The sequence below is a fragment of the Dermacentor variabilis genome, chromosome 4 (assembly GCF_050947875.1).
Source record: "Dermacentor variabilis isolate Ectoservices chromosome 4, ASM5094787v1, whole genome shotgun sequence".
In the NCBI taxonomy this organism is placed as follows: Eukaryota; Metazoa; Arthropoda; class Arachnida; order Ixodida; family Ixodidae; genus Dermacentor; species Dermacentor variabilis.
Window position 1 is genome coordinate 198,146,649 of NC_134571.1, and position 20,702 is coordinate 198,167,350.

The 20,702-nt window shown below is 48.4% G+C and overlaps 1 protein-coding gene across 6 annotated transcripts in view; it reads right to left on the minus strand.

Moving 5' to 3' along the window:
* Positions 1-6,120: 6,120 nt before the first annotated feature.
* Hipk (Homeodomain interacting protein kinase) overlaps positions 6,121-20,702 on the minus strand; it is a 114,952-nt gene continuing 100,370 nt past the window's right edge. For all 6 annotated transcript variants that reach the window (XM_075690786.1, XM_075690785.1, XM_075690780.1 and 3 more), the window contains one exon: positions 6,121-11,164. In XM_075690786.1, the coding sequence (XP_075546901.1) occupies positions 10,780-11,164 (385 nt within the window). In that variant the 3' untranslated portion in view covers positions 6,121-10,779. The remainder of the gene's footprint in view (positions 11,165-20,702) is intronic.

Below are 20,702 nucleotides of genomic sequence, written 5' to 3' on the forward strand. Positions count from 1 at the left end.
CTTATTTTCCTTTGCTTTAACTAGCTTTCTGCTAAGTTTTCTCTCCCTTAACATGGCTCCTTCTCTTACTATAGCTACTTTCAATTGTCGAGTTTTGTCCCGAGCTTCTAAACAGTTAGCGGTTGTCAACTTGGCTAAATCCAAAAAGGTAGATATTCTCGTACTTCAGAGAACTTATACCCATAGGCTAGGCCAGATCAGCCACTTTGACATGATTTTTTACATTAGGTCTTTCTGGAGTTATGGCGCGACGGGCAGCCGAGGTACGGACATCGTTTTGATGCCGAATTTCGACGGCCTCGTTATCCGCCACGCCAGGGATGCAGAGGACCGTATCTTGTCGGTGGATCTTGATTGTGGCATTCTAATTGTTAATATATATGCTCCAACCGGTCTAGAGAGCGGAGAGAGTTTTTCGCTACATTAGAACCCTATTTGGTAGGTCCCGCTCGACTAATTCTTGTAGGCGACTTCAACTGTGTGTTAGAACATGTTGAGTGCATCTCACGTAGAGGGACTCCAATATCTAAAGATAGGCGTGGAAATGCTCTACTGCGAGAGCTCGTCGACAGGCTGGGATTGGTCGATGCTTGGCTCGTGCTTCGCCCTGGACAGTCAGGAATGACTTGGACAGGGAGGGGCATGCAGAGCCGCATCAACAGCTTTTACATCTCGTCGTCACTGGCTTCCAGTATGCATTCTTCTTGGTTGATTCCTTCTGCTCTTAGCGACCACAGCTTCCTTATTCTGCGGTTCGCAGATTCTAGCATAGTATCGAGAGGAAAGACACCGTAGCGCTTAAATCCAAGTCTCCTAAAAGACAGGCAGGCAACTGCAGAGGTATCAGCCATTCTATTTCGATCGCGTCACAATACAGCGAATCTAAGTCGCACAGAATGGGATGATGTGAAGGTCAGAGTGCGTGAGTGCTTCAGGTCTTGGGGCAAGCGTCGAGCGTTAGGAGATTAAAATCGTCTCCGACGTGATACTCCTGCTCTCGAGGCCACTGTCAGGCGGGCCTGGTGTTGCTCTGGTGCTGGCCTCACTCCGACAGGAACTTCGGATTCTCCTGCAGCGATGCTTGGATGGCTTGAGGGCCACAACCCAAGCAGAGCTGTGGGAAATGGAAGCGTGGTGCAGCAGAAATGTCCTACGCAGGCATCTTTCAAGGAAGAGCACAACTCTCTCTTCCCTAGTAGATCCAAGTGATGGTAGCATAGTCGATTCATCAGATGGAGTTCTTGCACTGGTGAGGCAGTTTTACATGACCTTGTATGCCGAACCAGTTGCCTCTCCAGCTGTCTTTCCTTTTTGTTTCACTAGCAGAGCCGCCGCAAGTATGTGACTCAGCCATAGATGAGGACGAGCTATTTTCGGCTTTGAAGTCTATGAAGCGTAATCGCAGTCCAGGATCCAACAGTCTGAGAGCCGAATTTTATGTTAAATTTTGGACACTGTTAGGGAAGCCGTTCAATCACTGGTGAACAGGCTACTCAGTGAAGGGACTTTGTCAGCATCTCAACGAGAGGGGCTAATCACTCTCCTTTGTAAGGACGAGTCGAGGAGCTCCGATCTGAGAGCATGGCGTCCAATCACGCTTCTGAACTGCGATTATAAGCTCATAGTAAAGTGCCTGTGTATGCGACTCACGCCAGTGCTTAGCACTGTTTTGGGTCCATACCAGGCATGTAGTGTCCAGGGGCGCTCTACTCAGCTTCATGGTTTAGCAGTGAGGGACTTTCTCCTGTGGGCAAATACCAGGAAACTTCCAGGTATTCTTTGCTCCTTCGATCAGGAGAAGGCTTTCGACATCATTAGCCATAGGTACTTTTTCCGAGTTCTGGAAGAGGCTGGTTTTACTGTGGGTTTTCGGCAGATGGTCCAAGCTTTGTAATCTCGACCAACTTCTGTTCTCATACGGGACCGCATCTCGGAGGCGTTCATTGTGGGACGTGGTGTAAGGCAGGGGGACCCCCTCTCACCTGCTCTCTACGTAGTCGCTTTTCGACCGCTTCTGCAGAGGTTGTCCTGTGACAGCAGAATTGGCAGGTTCCTCCTCGCACCAGGTTCCCCTCCGGTTGCACTCTTTGCCTATGCAGATGACTTGTCCATTGTCGCCCCGGATGAGGCATCAGCTTGCGGCATTTTTGAGGTTCAGCCTCAAATGCCTTTGAGGTTCGACCTACTCAGCAAGGCTGAATAGGTCGAAAAGTGCAGCCATGTACTTGAACTCCACTCCGTCCAGTCCGCAGCCCGTTCATGGTCTCCGCGTGAAAACGCGGCTGCGCATTCTAGGCTTCCAATTTAAAGCAGATGGTCTCTCTCCTGAAAACTGGCAACAGGCTAAGGAGAAGCTTGAAACCAGGATTCAGGAATTCAGCGCGTTGTCATGCCCATAGACTGCTCGAGCAACAATCCTGCAGTCACTTCTGTTTTCGTTCCTGACGTATGTGGCGTGTGTCTCCTGTTCCAACCCGAACCAAACTTATCTTGGAGAGGGTCCTCTTTCGCTCCCTCTGGAAGGGTACAAATGGTTGTGTAGCTAGGCGGTTGCTCAAGTTGCCCAGGGATAAAAGAGGACTCGGAATTCCTGACCTGGGCATCGTGGCTACTGCACTACACGTCAGATGGACCCAGGTTGCTCTTAACACGGATATGCTCCTGACTCGAAGCTTTACCTCATTTTTCCTTAGCACCAGACTCCGCTTGTTTTCACAGAGCACATTTTCCCGCTGTGTTCCTCACTCAGGTTCCCCGTCCACCATTTATGCGGCGGCTGCCAACTCTTTGGTAAGCCTCCGCAAGGTTCGCCCCGACATCGACATAGTTTCAGCTCCACTCCAAGAATTAGTAGATATCCTCACCCCAGGTTTCCCTCCGCATTGCCAAATGTATGACCTGTCCATTCACAGGCCAAACTGGAAGCTCATCATGACCAGTTTCCTCGACACTAGGCGAGCTACATTCATCTGCCACCTGGCGCGAGGGTGCCTGCCGTTGAGCTACAGGCCCTTCACCGCCATCCCAGCTCGTGGGGTGTGCCCGTTCTTTGGCGCTCGTGAGGACTCTGTTCATACCTTTACGTAACGTTTGCTTCCTGCAGCTCTTCTCCAAAGGATTGCTAGTCTTTTTAATCTCCCAGGCGTTCCTCATCAGACAGTTCAATTTTTGCACTCTTTGCCTATCAGGTGGTCAACCAGTTCGTGCTTATTCTCGCTGAGAGGTCATACCAAGTTTGGTTGGCACGCCGCGATGCAGTTTTCGGGGGTTGGACGCCAGGCTTTCACGCAGTGCTTGCAAAAGCACGGAAGGAGGTCTGGTTCAATCTCACCCGGGAGCGGCACCGCTTGGGCAAGAAGTTTCTCGAAGTGTGGGCTCGTCCTCCTGTGATCTTTGATGAGTCAGGTGGAAAGCTATCCATTAAGTTATGATGCATGCTCCTAAGGTCGCTCGACTTGGCCGTGTGTGCCAGTCAATCTACGGGGTTTTGTTTGGCTCAGTGGAACCCAGGGCTGGAACTGGTGTTGGCGCACCCTCGGGTGGTCGCACTGCTCTGCAGACGGCTTTGGTGCTCTCCATGGTTGTATGCCTTGGCCTCTTTTGCGTCAAGGCAGTCTGAGGGTCAGTCAGGCTTGTGTCCTGTAAGACCGACATGGCTGTTTGTGTGTTGAGTGCAGTAACTAAGTGGCGCTGCACCACTACAGTTCCCTTGTCCGGGAAGCACTGTTGGCTCGAACCAAAGCCCCCCACCCAGTCAACCCGGGTTGAGGGGGGGAGCCGGGGTCAATGTATCGAATGATGCTGGGTTGATGAGTACACGAAAGCTCATGGATGCGGCGCCTTCAAAGGTGCCAAGTCCTCTTCCCATCTGACAACGGGTCACGGGCAGCGGCGTGGGCCGCTTCACTCTCCTCCAGTCCCTAGTGTCCGGGTACCCACGTTACGCAGGTGTACGGGAGAGGGGTGCTTCGTCTTTTTAGTATCTTGAGTGCATCGGTCGAGATGCGGCCCCTCAAGAAGTTTCTGCAGGCGGCCTGAGAGTCGGTGAATATAACCGCTGCGTCTGTGCATGTGGTGGTGGCGAGAGAGATTGCTGCTTCTTCAGCCGTTTCCGGGTTGCGTGCCTTGATGGGTAAGACAAACATTTTTTTTTTTTATCCCGCATTTTCTGCAGGATGACAACAGGTTAACAAACAGGCAGCTGCCGCTTAACAGTGCGGGACACCAAAACAAAAATTGTGGCCGGCGAAGCAAGCAGAACATGACTTTTCTTTTTGTGAGTACATTACGTGCATTGAAATAGGTTCTTCCATATCAGTAATGAATAATATCGTTAATATAGACAAGTCTGTGGCAATAACGTAGCCATGTCCACTTTGAGGGGACAGAAACAGAGATGGGCGTGCTTAGCTGCCAGTGACATAGAAACACATGGTGGGTATGCTGCGAAAACTACGCCATTTGTCTTCACTGCAATCCTAATATGGCACATTTCTGCTAAGGCTGGGCGAATATCTTAGCTGCGTTACAAGCGTCAGCATATGAATAGGGCACACTTCTACGTATCAATGTAAATATGGCTGCCACTCGCAATTTGTTGCGTGCCCACGAATGCAGACGAGAAATGAAAGGCACCTTTTTTTGTCGTTGTTCACCACAACCATGATAAAGCCTACAAATAATAAAGCCAAGGCAAGTTTGGTTGCAGCTTTTTCTTTTCACAGAAGTGCATCAAGTGATGAAAGGAATAAAATAGGGCATCTGCATAAGAATGTTTGGTGCGTGCAGACCGTCTGGTATATCTTGAAGAGTCGTTCGCGTAGCATTCGACAGATGGTAAGCGCGATCATCATTAGCTAGACTTGGCACATGACATATCGCTGTGGCAAGTTCGGGGTGCGATCATTACGCAAGTGCGATCATTATGCAAGTAAATACAGTATTTGGAGCACCTTTTTAATCATGCGGCTCGGATGCTTCTTTTGTGCTTGTTCTTTATTGATACGAATGTTGTTCTGTATGTTGTATGCGTGATTCCAAAGAATGTATGCCCTTTTCGCTTCACTTCGCCGAGTGCTTGTAGCCTGCTTCACCTCCACTGCGAGTCCCGTCCGGTATTGCACTACCTCCGTCATTGGAATTTTCGCCCACAAACATCACTTCGAAAAATGCCGACCAACGAGAGGGTAACAGCTTCACTGTAAAAAATCGTAGCTCCTGCAGTCAAGGCTGCTGTCGTCGCTTTCGCTTTGTAGCAGGTCACAAACAGATGTTCCACTTATCCCGTTGCAGGGAACAAAGCTGCATTTGCAGGGCCACGTTGTGTGGTGAAAGCGCTACATGTATACTGTCAGAACAGCATGGAAAATGCAGACGCGCATCAAAGCATGCACGGCTACGAAGTGTACTGCGCCCACACACATCTACCCAAACTGTTAATGAATTCCACCTTTCAAATGACGACAATCCAATGTTACCTTGTGTGCACAGGGTTGTTGGCATTGTGAAAAAAGGTAAGCAGTCTTGAATACCATGCCTTGCCGTTTATGTCTGCTGTACTGAAGCAACAATCGGTGGTGCCATTATTGTTTGGACACCGCATATGGCGAGGCGTGCAGAAGAACACGACCTATCTTTATCCCATCCCAAACCAGGCCACTAGAGTCAAGTGTTACATCAACAATCAGGACCATAAGATGAGACTGCGCAGTGAAATCTGAGCAAAAGCAAGTCAGCCGACAGCCCAAGCTTCTTTGCCACTCCAGCCGCACTATGTAATCGTTCGCCGGGAATTTACCCAGCCAGTTGACCCAGACTGGCTAGCGAGTTAACTGGCTGAGACATGTGGCGATTGATCTTGATTTATTGGCATCCCCTTTGACTTGGGTCGGTGCCAATAGAATTCAGCATCCACATTTATTATGCTACTGCTTTCTTTTGACTGTTAAAGGAGTCGCTACCTTCCCACCTCACATTGTTGGCTTTTTTCTTTTCTTTCTTTTCTTTTTTTGCATTTTCCAATTTCGACAATGTCGGATTCTACCAGCAAACTCTCTAGTTTCTTGCATTTATACCATGATTTGCTATGCTAGTGGAGGGTGCCACAAGAACACTCAGCAATCAACCAGTTCTTCGATTCTTTAATAGTGAACAGGCATCTGGCCATACCCACATAATACACACAAGAGCAGAACCAAAACATACTCGTGAATTCTAATTCTATTATGTACTTTTATAAACACTGACAACTCAGAGGAAGCGAAAGACAAAGAAAAAAAAAGGGAAAGATGTGCATTTTACACCTGCAAGTCGCAGCCAGACAACAGGAGAAGCAAAAACAGAGTACACGGTAGTCAACACTGCTAAAAACTCACGCGCACGCACACACACAGACACACACTCACACACAAGCCCAAGTTGGGAATAGAACAACAACGTAAATGAAAACCAAGACCGACAACTACACTACCACTCGGTTTCATATTTTTTTTAGCAAGTCATAGTAGGTGCTAAACGTCAAAAGCTTGTACACAAACATTGGTAGTCAGTTTACCCCATTGTAAGCCCCCAAGAATCCCACCCAGCTAGGCCTCTTTCATATAGTCAGTGTCCCCTGAACAAAAAAAAAAAATGTATAAACTGAAAAAAACATGCTGTCAACATCCCACCTGCAATTTATAACAATACCAATGATTAAAAAGAAATAACTCAAACAGCACAGTAACAAGGCTAACAACTGGCAAAATAATGAGTAAAGTGTGCAGCAGACAACACATCTGAAGCCTCACCAAGAAAACAAGAAAATGAAAGGTGAAAAGCTAGTCACTTTTCAAATAGTAAGATTACCTTTTTTTTTGTTTGCTTTAAAGACTAGTATATAACATATGCTGTTTATGCATACAGAATAAGAATACAGATAGATGCACGCAGACGGCAGGAGAGCAAGGCCAACGAAACTGCAGAGTTGCAATTTCTCTGTTGGTGCAGCAGAATCGCCAGATGCCCATTTCTGCTCAAATGCAGCAGCGAGACTTGCCACCATCACAAAGAACATTGACATCAAAACTAATGCCACCATAACTCAATGTGACAGTCACCAGCAACCAATTAGCACTCAAGCCAACCTCTGAATTCGGCAGTTAGCCTGGCACAAGCCTTCTGCCTAATCAATCATAAAAAGAAAAGGGCATAGTAAAACTCATCCCGCCTTTTAGTAGACCCACCTGTCCTACCCAAAACTAGTCCCTGCCCCTTCGATAGTGAACCTCTATACTTTGCCCATTTCGCTGTGGAACATACACGTGTATACTTATATATATATGTTTATGCTTGCGGTGTACAACGTGTATAGAATGCAACAGACCAATGTGATGCACTTGTTGCACTTATCGGCATTCTCTTTTATGTACAGTATAGATAATGTGCAGGCATCCCTGACCTCTCCAAGCTTGTTGCTGTTCCCAAGGATGGGGGGGAGGAGGGGGTGCAAGCCATCCGTAATGCGTATGTATGTACATCATCACAAATGCAGACATCACTGGAGACTGGAACAAAAAGCACATGGCAAAAAAGAAAAGCTGGGGGGGGGGGGGGGGGGGAGGGAGCAGGGGTGCCATTTCTTATCACCGTGAGGAAGACATCCCCAGCTTTTTGTTGCAGGCAACTCCTGGATAATAAAAAACACAAGCAACGCAGGAACTTTAAAAGTGGGGAAACAAGGCACAGTATCCCAACGAAAAGAGGAAGGTGATATGCAGCTTGTACAAGAGATAGGGAAGCGTGCAGAAACACATGAGCTTTAAAGAGAAAGCTCAAACCAAAAAAGTATATGCTTAAATAAAAGTGTTTTTTCATTTCGCTTTAAGTTGCGGGCATTTCGAGCGTGGCTGCAACATTGCTGTGCTGGGAACAATAAAGTGGGCTTTAACTTTTTTAACACCAATGTGACCGTAAGGAAAGAACAGAAACCATTGCTTTTCTTTTTTTTTTGGCTCTGAAGAAGCAAACAAAAACACACACTTTGGAGGCAAAACAGCAAAATGCAGCGTCTATAAAGCTTTGCTGTGCACGCATGGAAAAAGCAACACCATCATACCATGCCACTGCATTCCGAGAAAGTACAAAGGGTGCCGTGTTCAAAAACAACGCCAAAGAAAACAGCACTTTGTGCAAGTTCCTTCAACAACACGACTGACCTACACTATGGTGAGATGTCAGCCTACCCTCGCCTCGTGTGTGCTACCCAGTTTTTTTTTTTTGTGTGTGTGTGTGTGTGGCAATGAAGAGTGTATGCTCCATGACACATGGCCTAAATGCACGATTTCTGCACAATACACAGCTGGTTTCCTTGCTTCACACACACTGTATGGACAATTTATCGCTCAAAAAAGCCAACACAAGCAGCAGGAATGGTGACACTAACAAATGGTGGTTGCAGGCGCCGACGGCTGAAAAGCACGGAGCTTCCACCCACCCTAGCACAAACTAAAGTAAGCCGTGCAAGCACGTCTCACCAGGCCCCATCATTACGCAGCAGTGGTAATTCTCGTTCCTCTACAAGTAAAGACCTGCCTCACTAAGCTTTGTATGAGCAAATGCATATGACCACAGTTACCGCAAAACGTGCTGCTTTCATTATCACATTTTTTTTTCATTTTCCTGCCCATTACTCTGGCACACACGCTGTCTCTCAACACACGAAACATAAGTGGATCTACAATTAGGAGGGTAAAATAAAAAAAACATTTGCGCACTCGCGTTGAGCCTAAAGCAGCACCCGATCGCCGTTCCAATTACACGTGGGGACAGGGTAACGGCCCACAGGCCTACGCAACAAGGGACCCTGTAAAACCTGTCGCCACCCTTCCTTCTCCCAGTCGAGAGGACAATGCTCTTTGCAGTAGCAAGGTTTGCACACACCAGTGAGGCAAAACACACACACGCACAAAAGCTGCGCCCACGGGCACTGCGCACCGGCCACTGGCCTAGGGGGGGGGTGCGTGCCCTGAGAAACTACTACGACTATGCCTGCTACATCCAGCTCTAAGGTTGAGAGGCACTTCACAAAAATACATCTGGCTGTCCTAAAGAGTAAGGAGATGGAAATAGAATTCATCTGTTTCTTTCACCATGTTGGGTGCTCTTACCGGTGCACACAACGCGTCTAGGAGAGGTCCAAGATGGCCCATTTTTTTTTTTTTTACCACCCTGCCTAGAGACGGAGGGAGAGAGGACGGCAAACACAACAGAAGTACGAGGCTGGGAGAGAAAGGCACACGACGTTCAGTTCGCACGAGAAAAGCTGGCGCGGGAAGGTGTTGGAATTGCTGCTTGGCAGAGAAAGAAACTACAGAAAATGGGGGCTTTCGCCGAGAAATGCAGAGGGAGAGGCTTCTTCAACTGCCAAAACTAACGAACACTATGAGGAAAGTGCACACTCATGCTGCAACGATGCAACAAAATGCTTACAGCTGAAAGGTCTCGGCAACTAAGTGCTGTCTCTGCATGCCAGGATTTCCTCCCGCTCGTCTGCCGAAATTTCATGGCCATGACAGTGCACTAAGTATGGGTGTGAACAGCAAAAACCAGAAAATCTATCTGCCCACCTCACGCATTCACAAAAGCTCACAAGAGAGAATGTACGCCAAGTGCAGTGACCGACATTGTGGTAGACACGGCACTGCTACACGGGGAGCTCCAAACACAGCTAGGTCCGCTTTTGTGAAGCAACTTTCTCAAGCTGTGGGCATTTGAGGTGCAAATCGTGTTTGCATCGGCACACCAACACCTCCAAGTCTATGCCCACCCCTGGCAAGGCACAGCTGAAGGGGCAGAAGGCAGCTGTGTACATGCAGACGACAGCACAAAACTGTTCTCTGTGGATCAACGTGCAGACACTGCAAATCTCACAAAGCAGTGTTCTCGTGCCACCAATCCCCGTGCCCATACACTCTGCCACTCTGGAAACAGTGATCCGGAGGTAAGCCCGCACACATGCAAAATAGCACGACTGTCTGTCGTTCCGCGCAGTGTAGTCGCATTGCCCAAACACAAGCAAAAACGCAGGCACGCAAAACAAATACAATGTTCGGGTGTAGCAAACAAAATCCCTGGTGAAGTGCAGACGGCTGTAGGAACAGCTACTGAGATAATTCTACAGGACAACAATTAAGTCACGAAAAAGAAAAATGCAACAGTAGCAGTGCTACACTTGATGCTTGACTAAGAACGCACATATCCACTGTGCACATTGGTGATACCCGTGGTGGGAGCCGATGACAAAAAGGCCCAGAGGGTTGAGCCAGGTGCTAAGGATTCTAGTAGACAAGCCCTCAGCAAGAAATAAAGGGAAAGAGCCTCGAAGGTCAAACATATGAGGCCAAGTGGCTTGCAGCATGTTGGAAAGCAAAACGAGGTGAACCATTTCTCCTGGACCTGGGTTCTACACCATGAAGCTAGACTACTGGTGCTGCTGCCAGGTGTGTGCTTGTACATGAGAAAAATGAAAAACTAAACAGCACGCAGCATAAATGGTTCTCAGTGTGAAGTCACTAGGGGGTTTACACACCAAAGGACGTGCCGTACCGTCCACACTGGTCCACTAAGTGCCAGTGGGGAACTACTGCACACGGTCCACAATGACTGGTCCACATATCCGTGTCCGCACTTGTTCCTCCAGAGCTGACCCAGCAGCAGCATGCAAGTGGCAAGCCACTTTCCTTCGAAACACGACAATAGTCTGTAGCCTTTGGCCAGAGTGGCTTTGAAAGCCCGGCCTGCTCACTCGCCAAACATCTGGTATACGTGCTGGTACTGGGGCTTGCCTGGGCTCAGTGGGTTCAGGCCATAGCCATACGACGCAACGGCAGCCGCAGGCGCGGCCGGAAAAGTGGGCGGGGCTGCGGCAGCACCCGTGCCCTGGGGACCGGCTGCCGCAGGCTGCAGGTGGGCGGGTAGTGGGTGTGCTGCGTAGGGCACGGCAGCCAGTGTGGCTGTGGCGGGCGCGGGGCCCCGACTGTGGTGGTGGGCTGGGGGTGGGGCCAGGGGCGGGGCCAGGAATCCACTGGCAGCCAGGACATACTTCTGTGGGGCCTGCTGTGGCAGATATGCAGGCTGGGCGAGGCTGCTGGCTGCAGCGACGTACACAGTGGGGCGGCAGTACTCCCTGAAACGGAGCATGGTCGGAGGGCAGGTTTGTGATGCTGAAGTACAGGGTGGTCAGTTTTTATTGTGCAAAACACGCAGTAGAATTCATATCATAAGAAGCCAACAAACACTGACACCAAGGACAACATAGGGGAAATTAATTGTGCTTAATAAATGAAATAAAGAAACAATAAATTAATGGAAATTAAAGTGGATGAAAAAACAACTTGCCGCAGGTGGGAACCAAACCCACAACCTTCGCATTTCGCGTCTACCAATTGAGCTACCGCGGCGCTGTTTTCCCATCAACTTTCTTGGGTATTTATGTGTCCTAGTAGAACCTTGGGAGTGTTAGCCAGTGCCACCACCTTGGCGGCGGACGTGGAACGTCCTTCTTGCCGCAGGCATCACGAGAACGTCATCTTTCTGGGTGAAGGCAACTGGTCAATAAACCCACATATGCTACCTGAAGGCATCAATGTTGCCGGATTCGAGACCCTCGTTGTGTAATCAACGAGAAGGAAGGGGGTCGGGCCCCTCGGTTAACCCCCTTTCTTCTTGCAATAAAATTCACTGTGACATAACCTCCAAACTTCTTTCACCTTCTTTTACCGGTGGCAAGTTCCTTTTCTTTGGCTTTAATTTCCCCTTTCATTATTACTTTTACGGTTCAATTCAGAAAATGTCTTTAATTTTCACTGCGGATTCCTAGGCTTCATTTGGTTGCTACAGAAAATTTAGCCCCTCGGTTAATCCAACTGTTCCTGTAAGGGCCCCACAAATAAGCACCTTTCCATCAGTCCAGACTTGCAACATTCAGAACCAAAGAATACTTCGCACATGAAAGCCCGACTGAAATATGAAGCAATATGGGACGTGGCAAAACCTTATGTCCACGAGTTATAGTTGAAATATACGAAGTGTCGCAGATCAAGACCAAATGCACCACAAAACTTGAGAGTTCTATGACTGCAATGTACTTCCATATCTTCTGCAGTGTTGCCTGCTATGTTTAAAACCCAGTATAAACACAGTAGAATACCTCAACGGCAATCTGTTCAGCAAATATGATTACTGCAGCCTGCGGTATAATGGTTCTTCACTGCCAATGATGCTTATCTGCACAATGTCTTCCAGAGTTTCTTTGTACAACCACTGTCACACTTAACCCGAACAAGGAAGACATCTATATTTTAACTATAAACAAAAACTCTAAGGTGCAAACATGGATTGCTTGATTAAGGGAGAAGCACTAAGCCAGCACATTCAAGGCAACTTAACAAGAACATGGAATGCTTGATTAAGGGAGAAGCACCAAGCCATTTTTGTTGCCCCTTGAAAAATTGCAACATGTGCACTTTGTTAGGGTTGGCGTCTGACACCACGTGTTGAAAGGAATTTCAACCGGCCATCTCACCCTGCCTCGTCGAAATGAGGCATGACTTCGCCTGCTATTGTGGGCGTCCTGATCCACGCGAAGAAAGAACTTTCTCTCAACCAGCCTTCTTCCACCAGGCCTCATCGAAATGAAGCGTGACTTTCTAATTCACCATGACCGTTTCGAGTGTCTGCCTGTCTGCCGGACGCCCCGCAGTGTACAGGCCTCTTTTGTGTGTGTATGTGTGTGTGGGTATGCGAGTTTAGAGAGAACCTTTTCTCGAATGGGACCTAGAGAACTTCCACGAACCTGCAACGCACAGAAGAGGCGGACAGGCGTCTACAATTCCAGGAGGCAGTACGACTTTTTCCTTTCAGCAGGCTCGGTATAACCAGAGGAGGAGGGGCCCTCTTTCCGTGCCGGTCACATGATGTTGACGGAAGCAAGCTCCCGCCCACGATAGTAGAGAGCCTATTTAAATGGGCTCCGAAATGTACTTTTAAACACTTCATGCTCTTCTCATTTTCTTTCATCTACCTTTGAATAAACCGTGCAAGTTTCGCACTAGAAATCGTCTCGCCCTTGCTTGGTCGCCATGGTCTACTGGATGCCTGCAGCCCACTGACAACGCCACGCTACCCATTAAGTAACATCGGTCGAGCTTCGATACGCAGGCGCTGCTAATTCTCGGCAGCAGTACGATATGCTACCCTGGAGTGCGCAACAAACTGACTGGCAGCGATTGGGATACGGAAACCTGGAGACACCGACTTGGATGACAACTACGAGATCGTAGCCTCTTCGTCCTGGCGACAACGTTCGGAAGGAAGGTGTCTGCATTCATAATTGCATATGGTGAGTGCACGGCTTTTCTTCACTGAGGTGTCACTTGGCTTTATGTATTTTTTAGAAAGTACATAGAAGTGATTTTTCTTTAACCACTGACGGACGTTTGAGTACGTCAAGGTTGTTATAGAGTGAAGAGTTAGCAGCGCTAAGGGCAGCCATGAACTTGAAGGCACTAAAGAAGCCGGAATTGTTGAGCTTGGCCAAAGAGTTGGGCCTCCAAATTGCCGAATCAAAGAGAAAGCCGGAGATCATTGAGGTGATCGAAGCAATAGGGGCCGACGACAATGAACTGAAGGAATGCCTAGATAGCATTACAGAAAAGGAGGAAGAGCGTAAGCGCTTAGAAGAGAAAGAGGAGCGCGAGCTGGCAGCTTGTGAGGCCAAAGAAGAGCACGACCGTGTTGCACGCGACGCACTTGAAATGAAGCGCATAGAGATTGAACTTCTGAAAGCTCAAAATTCTGAGAGACCTAGCCCAGAGGCACGTGAAAGCAAGCGCAGAATGACAGACTTAATGGCACCCTACGCAGTAGGAGGGGACTTAGGTCTTTTTCTGGTACAGTTTGATCGCACCTTTGAGAAGGCAAAATTTCCGAGAAACACGTGGCCGCAACGCTTGCTTCCGTTGCTGCCACGTGAGGTAGCTGATATTATCGACCGCATGGGGAAAGAAGAAGCAGAGGACTTCGATGAAGTCAAAGCGAACCTGCTTGAAAAGTATAGATTATCAGCGGAAGCATTTAGGCGAAAAATCGGGGAAGTCGAGAAAACCAAAAGTGAGTCATACTCAGATTTTGCATACACCTTGGAGGCAAACCTGAAGGAATGGCTCAGAGAAGAGGGTGCACTCGGTGACGCCGAAAACACAATGCAGTGCATTGCTTTAGAACAGTTCTACCGCCGGCTGCCAGTAAACATCAAGCATTGGGTTCAGGATAGGCCAGGCGTAGACACTATCACGAGAGCAACCAATCTCGCTGAGGAGTACGTAACCCACCATGCGTTCGAAGGGAACGAAGCTCCTAAGAAGGAGGTGACTAAATACAGACCCGACAAGCCAGAGCGATGGTCAAAGTCGAATCAGTATAAATCAAAGGAAAGGTCAGATTCAGTGAAAAGTAGTGACAAGAACAGCAAGGGAAGGAAGGAGTCACCCGAACTGAGGGCAGAAAGGCAAAAGAAAAAGGCTTTCGAGGCCAAGAAACCAATAGTTTGCTACAACTGCCAGCAAACGGGGCATATCTCCGTGGGGTGCAGAAATCCCAAACTAGTATTGCTGTCACTAAATAGTAACATAGAAAATCTGAACTTGCTGGAACCGTACATTCGAGACCTTATGGTAAACAGCAAACCGTGTTGGGTGCTTCGCGACTCGGCAGCCACAATGGACGTGGTGCATCCGTCGTACGTAGAGGAAGGCCAATTCACAGGAGAATGTGCTTCGATAAGGCAAGCCGTAGAGGCCTCCAGTGTTTGTCTCCCTGTGGCCAAGATTCGTATCGAAGGACCTTTTGGAGTACTGGACACTGAAGCTGCCGTCTCGGCACATCTGTAGCCTCAGTATCCATATCTGTTTTCTAACAAATCAGAGGATTTGCTGCGACGCAGGGGAATCGGGTTTAGTGAAGGGATAGTGCAAGCCTTAACTCATTCCAAGGCACGGGAGCTCACGGCCAAGGCAGTGTACGAGTGTCCAGTAGTGGAGGAAACAGGTTTGAAGGAGGATTCGTCCACCAGTACCGAACAGGACAGCCCTATAGGGGATGATGCGGAAGGTACACCAGCTAATGAAGAAGTCAGGAAAGCAGCAGAGCCTGAAATGTCTCGCGAGGCAGAATGCAGGCAAAGGTTATCGAGTGTAAGCCCTGCCACATTGATTGCTGAGCAGGAAAAAGATTCCACCCTGCGTAACCTAAGGCCTGACGCTAAAGAAGGTGTAGCCAAACAGAACGTGAAGTTCCTAAAGAGGGCAGGCGTCCTCTATAGAAAGTACACCAGTCGAAAGGGTGTGCAATTCGACCAACTCGTGGTGCCGCGTCCCTATCGTGAGCAGCTCCTGCACCTGGTTCCCGGGGGCTTTTGGACAGGGCATCTGGCCATTCGTAAAACAAAGGACCGCTTATTGCAGGAATTTTACTGGCCCGGCTGCTTTCGAGAAATAGAAGCATTTGTAAGAAGCTGCGACACATGTCAACGCATAGGCAAGCCAGGAGATAAGGCTAAAGTGCCAATGAAACTTGTTCCCATTATCACGGAGCCGTTTCGCAGGCTCATAATAGACACAGTGGGACCACTTCCTGCGACGCAGTCTGGCTATCGACATATTCTTACTGCACTATGCCCCGCAACGAAATTTCCCGAGGCAGTGCCTCTCAAAGAACTAAGCTCGGCGGAGATTGTCAACGCGCTTTTATCTATCTTCGCGCGAGTAGGGTTTCCCGCAGAAATCCAGTCAGATCAAGGATCCGTCTTTACGAGCGCACTGACCTCGACGTTTCTGGAAAGGTGCGGTATTAAAATTATCCATAGCTCAGTGTACCACCCGCAGTCAAACCACCCGCAGTCAAACGCGGCAGAGAAAGTCCACTCAGTCATGAAACGGCTTTTGCGAGCCCTTTGTTATGAGCACAAAGCCGATTGGGAGAGTTGCTTGCCTGCAGCAATGTTCGCGCTTCGAACTGCACCGCACGAATCAACAGGTTTTTCACCTTCAGAGCTCGTTTACGGACGCTGCCTTCGCTTCCCTCTCCGCATTGTTCGAGAAGCTTGGGAAGGCGGGGCAGACGATCCTTCGGTTGTGGCATACGTGCTAGAGCTGTTGGACCGTCTGCACGCTTCTCAGGAATTAGCAGGGCAGGAAATGCGTAAGGCACAAAGCAAGGCTAAGCGTTACTATGACAGGACGGCTCGCACGCGACGCTTTAAAGTAGGGGAAAAGGTAATGATCCTGAAACCCTCGTTGAAAACCAAACTATAGGTTCAATGGGAAGGACCGGTTGACATAATAATAATAATATTTGGGGTTTTACATGCCAAAACCACTTTCTGATTATGAGGCACGCCGTAGTGGAGGACTCCGGAAATTTTGGCCACCTGGGGTTCTTTAACGTGCACCTAAATCTAAGCACACAGGTGTTTTCGCATTTCGCCCCCATCGAAATGCGGCCGCCGTGGCCGGGATTCGATCCCGCGACCCCGTGCTCAGCAGCCCAACACCATAGCCATTGAGCCACCACAACGGGTTGTTGACATAATTCAGAAATTATCTGAAACAAACTACGTAATCACGGTACCGGGAAAACGAAGGACACCACAAGTGTACCATAGCAATCTACTTAAACCCTACAGGCAGAGGCAAGCCATTGTGAACATGTCCCTTAACCAACCAGAGGAAATGCCTGTCGACTTTCCAGAGTTAACAGCAGTGACGGAGACAAAAGGCATTGACGAGACCATTGATAAATTAGTAGAACAGGCGGAGTTGAATCCCAATCAGAGGGCCGAACTGACGGAACTCGTGTTTGAATTTAAAGACGTATTTTCAGACACACCGGGCAGCACCACTGCGATCGTTCACAATATAGAGTTAACCTCGTCGGACCCAGTTCGTTCGAAAGCTTATTGCGTTTCGCCTCGTCAACGTGAAGTCATGACCGTTGAAATAAACAAGATGTTAGAGCTAGGTGTAATCGAGCCAGGAGAGAGCGATTATACCTCACCTCTTATCTTGGTTGAGGTCCCAGGAAAGGAGCCGCGCCCATGTATCGACTACCGCAGGCTCAATTTAATCACGAAGGACCAGGCTTATCCAATACCGCATATCGAGGAAAGGCTTGAGAAAGTGAGCAGTGCTAATTTCATCTCTATGCTCGATTTAGTCGGAGGGTATTGGCAGGTTTTGTTGACTGAGAGGGCAAGCAGGCTTGCGGCGTTTATTTCCTGATGGGAACCTTTCGTTCGAAAGTCCTGAGCTTTGGATTGAAGAATGTGCCATATTGCTTCTCTAGCCTTATGGACCAGGTGCTACGAGGAATGGAGGACTTTGCACTTCCCTATCTCGATGACATAGCAATCTTTTCTTCATCATGGGCGGACCATATGCAACACCTGCGAACCGTGCTGTCGTCTACGAGAGGCCAACTTAACTGTTAAGGCTCCCAAGCAGGTATACCAAAGAGCTGGCCGATACGCTTGAAAAAATACAGAACAGGGCAGTGCGATTCGTTCTAGGTAATTGGGATCGTGAACTTAGCATGAGAGAAAGCAAACGTAAACTTAAATGGGAAGAATTGAAAGATCGTAGACGAAACCTCAGGTTGAAATTTTTCCATAATATCTACCATTCTAAAACATGGAATCAATAAGGAGAAGTACATTCAAGAGCCGTCCTATATATCCCAAAGAAGGGACCACAGTCTCAAAATAAACGAATTTTCCTTTAAAGGTGACGTCTTCCGCTATTCATTTTTTGTTAGATGTATAAGAGAGTGGAATAATCTACCGCCTATGATTGTATCCAATGTGTCAAATGATGCTTTTTACCGCGCTTTGTGTAAATAGTTTCTTTATTGGTGTCAAATATGATGCTTATTTTTATGTATCCCCCTGCTGTAATGCCTCCAAAGGCGAAGCAGGTATCAAATAAATAAATAAAAAATAAATAAATGCCAATTAGGGTGCGCGGAGGTAGCTTATCTAGGTCACGTAATAGGGCAAGGTTATTGTCGGCCTTCCGAGGTTAAACTGACCGCCATAGACAACTTCCCGCAACCACGCGCCAAGCGGGACATTAGATCATTCCTTGGCTTGGCGGGTTATTACCAAAGATACATCCCGCGGTATTCCGAGATTGCGAGCCCTTTAACGGATGCCCTCAGAAAAACAGAACCACAAAAGGTAAAGTGGGATGACGCAAAAGAAAAGGCTTTTAGTATGCTGAAGAACGCACTAACAAGTCAGCCAGTGTTGAACGCACCCAACTACTCTAAGTCATTCATTCTTCAGTGTGATGCCAGTGATAGGGGTATGGGGGTGGTGCTCTGTCAAAAGAGAGATGACAAGAATGAACACCCTGTACTGTACGCCAGTAGAAAGCTTTCAGTTCGTGAGGAAGCATACAGTGCATCAGTAAAGGAATGCGCCTGTGTAGTATGGGCGGTGCAGAAGCTAGCTTGCTATATCGCTGGTTCAAGGTTCATCATAGAGACTGACCCCTGTCCCCTCACTTGGCTGCAGTCCATGTCTACGAAAAACGGTCGTCTTTTGTGCTGGAGCTTGGCTCTTCAACAGTACAGCTTCGATATTCGCTACAAGAAGGGTAAGCTTAACAGCAATGCCGATGGTTTGAGCCGTTGCCCCTAGAGTAACGAAAGCCTCATGCTCACCCGGGTTTCCGTCGCATTTTTACGTTCTTTCATACGTTTTTCCGAAGTGAAGCCGATTGTTAGCCAATTTTAATAGCCACGTCTTAACGCTTCCAAGAAATGGCTGTTTTTAGTGTTCAGGGGGGGAGGACGCGCATAGGGAATGGGAAAGGTGTAGCGGGTTTTCTTTCTTTTCTTTAAAGCCAGGTGTGTCTTGGGGGAGAGCGGCCTTGTGCTCGCTGCTTTGTGGTTGTGGGTCCGGCACTGTTCTGGGGTGATTGCTTGCCCACGCGGGAGACGAATAGTTGCGAGACCTGCTTGCAAGACCAATTTCACCGGACTGGACCAGGAAGAAAAGTCACAAGAGCGCCACAAGGACTGATGACCACTTCCAGGAATCTACCTGCTACCAACTAAAGGTTCGTCACCTCTAAGGGGAATTCTGCTACCGAAACGCCGATCCCTCGGACAGCGGCTGCTGGCCCCTACATGTCGGTATCTTCCTCCCCTGCCGGAGATGCTGTTAAGGTTGGCATCTGACACTACGTGTTGAAAGGAATTTCAACCAACCATCTCATCTCACCCTGCCTCGTCGAAATGAGGCGTGATTTGCCTGCTATTGTGGGCATCCTGATCCACGTGCAGAAAGAACTTTCTCTTACCCGACCTTCATTCACCAGGCCTCATCGAAATGAAGCGTGACTTTCTAATTCACCATGACCGTTTCGAGTGTCTGCGTGTTTCCGGAAGCCCCGCAGTGTATAGACCTCTTTTGTGTGTGTATGTGTGTGTGGGTATGCGAGTTTAGAGAGACCCTTTTCTCGAATTGGACCTAGAGAACTTCCACGAACCCGCAACACGCAGAAGAGGTGGACAGGCGTCTACAATTCCAGGAGGCAGTACGACTTCTTCCTTTCAGCAGGCTCGGTATAACCAGATGAGGAGGGGCCCTCTTTCTGTGCCGGTCACGTGACATCGACGGAAGCAAGATCCCGCCCACGATTGTAGAGAGCCTATTTAAGGGGCTCCGAAAGGTACTTTTAAACACTTCATGCTCTTCTCATTTTCTTTCATCTACCTTTGAATAAACCATGCAAGTTTCGCACTAGAAATCGTCTCGCCCTTGCTTGGTCGCCATGGTCTACCAGATGCCTGCCGCCTGCTGACGCTGCCACGCTACCCAATAAGTAACGTCGGTCGAGCTTCGATAGGCAGGCGCCGCTACTTCTCGGCAGCAGTACGATACGCTACCCTGGAGTACGCAACAACTTGGGAAACTTTTGGCTTGCTCAGCCAAATGGCTACAATCACCTTTGGCTTTCATTACTTTTAGTGTTACCTTCTAGCATTCTAATGCACTGTTCCACCTTGCGAGGCGGTGCGATACGAGAGGTAGCGAATATTGGAAGTTAAATTTTTTTTCTTTTTTTCCGTGAACACGGTGCCACACACTCTCATGCGTGCATGCCATCTGTGTTGTGTTCCACACAGGTTGTAGACGTTGATTCGAGCGCGTTGTGGGTGCCTTTGGGCTCACTTTTCTTTGGTGGTATCCATTTCCAAATCTCTCACGTATATGCAGCGGTTTCTGTGGTTGGCAAAGGCGGTCGCTGCTAGCCAGCATTCCCTCCGTCGTACGTTCAATGGCGTACAAACCAATGTCATGGATATGTTCTAAATAGGGGTGTGCAAATACTGGAATATTTTATTTTGAATCTAATGGTGAGCATTCGAATAATTCAATTCGCGAATCAAATATCTACTATGTGGTTTCTCGAATATCCGGTTTTTCGAATATTCCATGGTGAATGAACGGCCGTGGTCACTGCCTTGACGCACGCAGCGTTCCAATGGCAGGCGATTTCATCGTTACGACATTCGACCCCCCCCCCCCATGTCGACCTTCCCTATCAAAAAAATGAATGCCATGCAGACAGAGGGAAGTACAAAAGCAGTGCATATGGAAA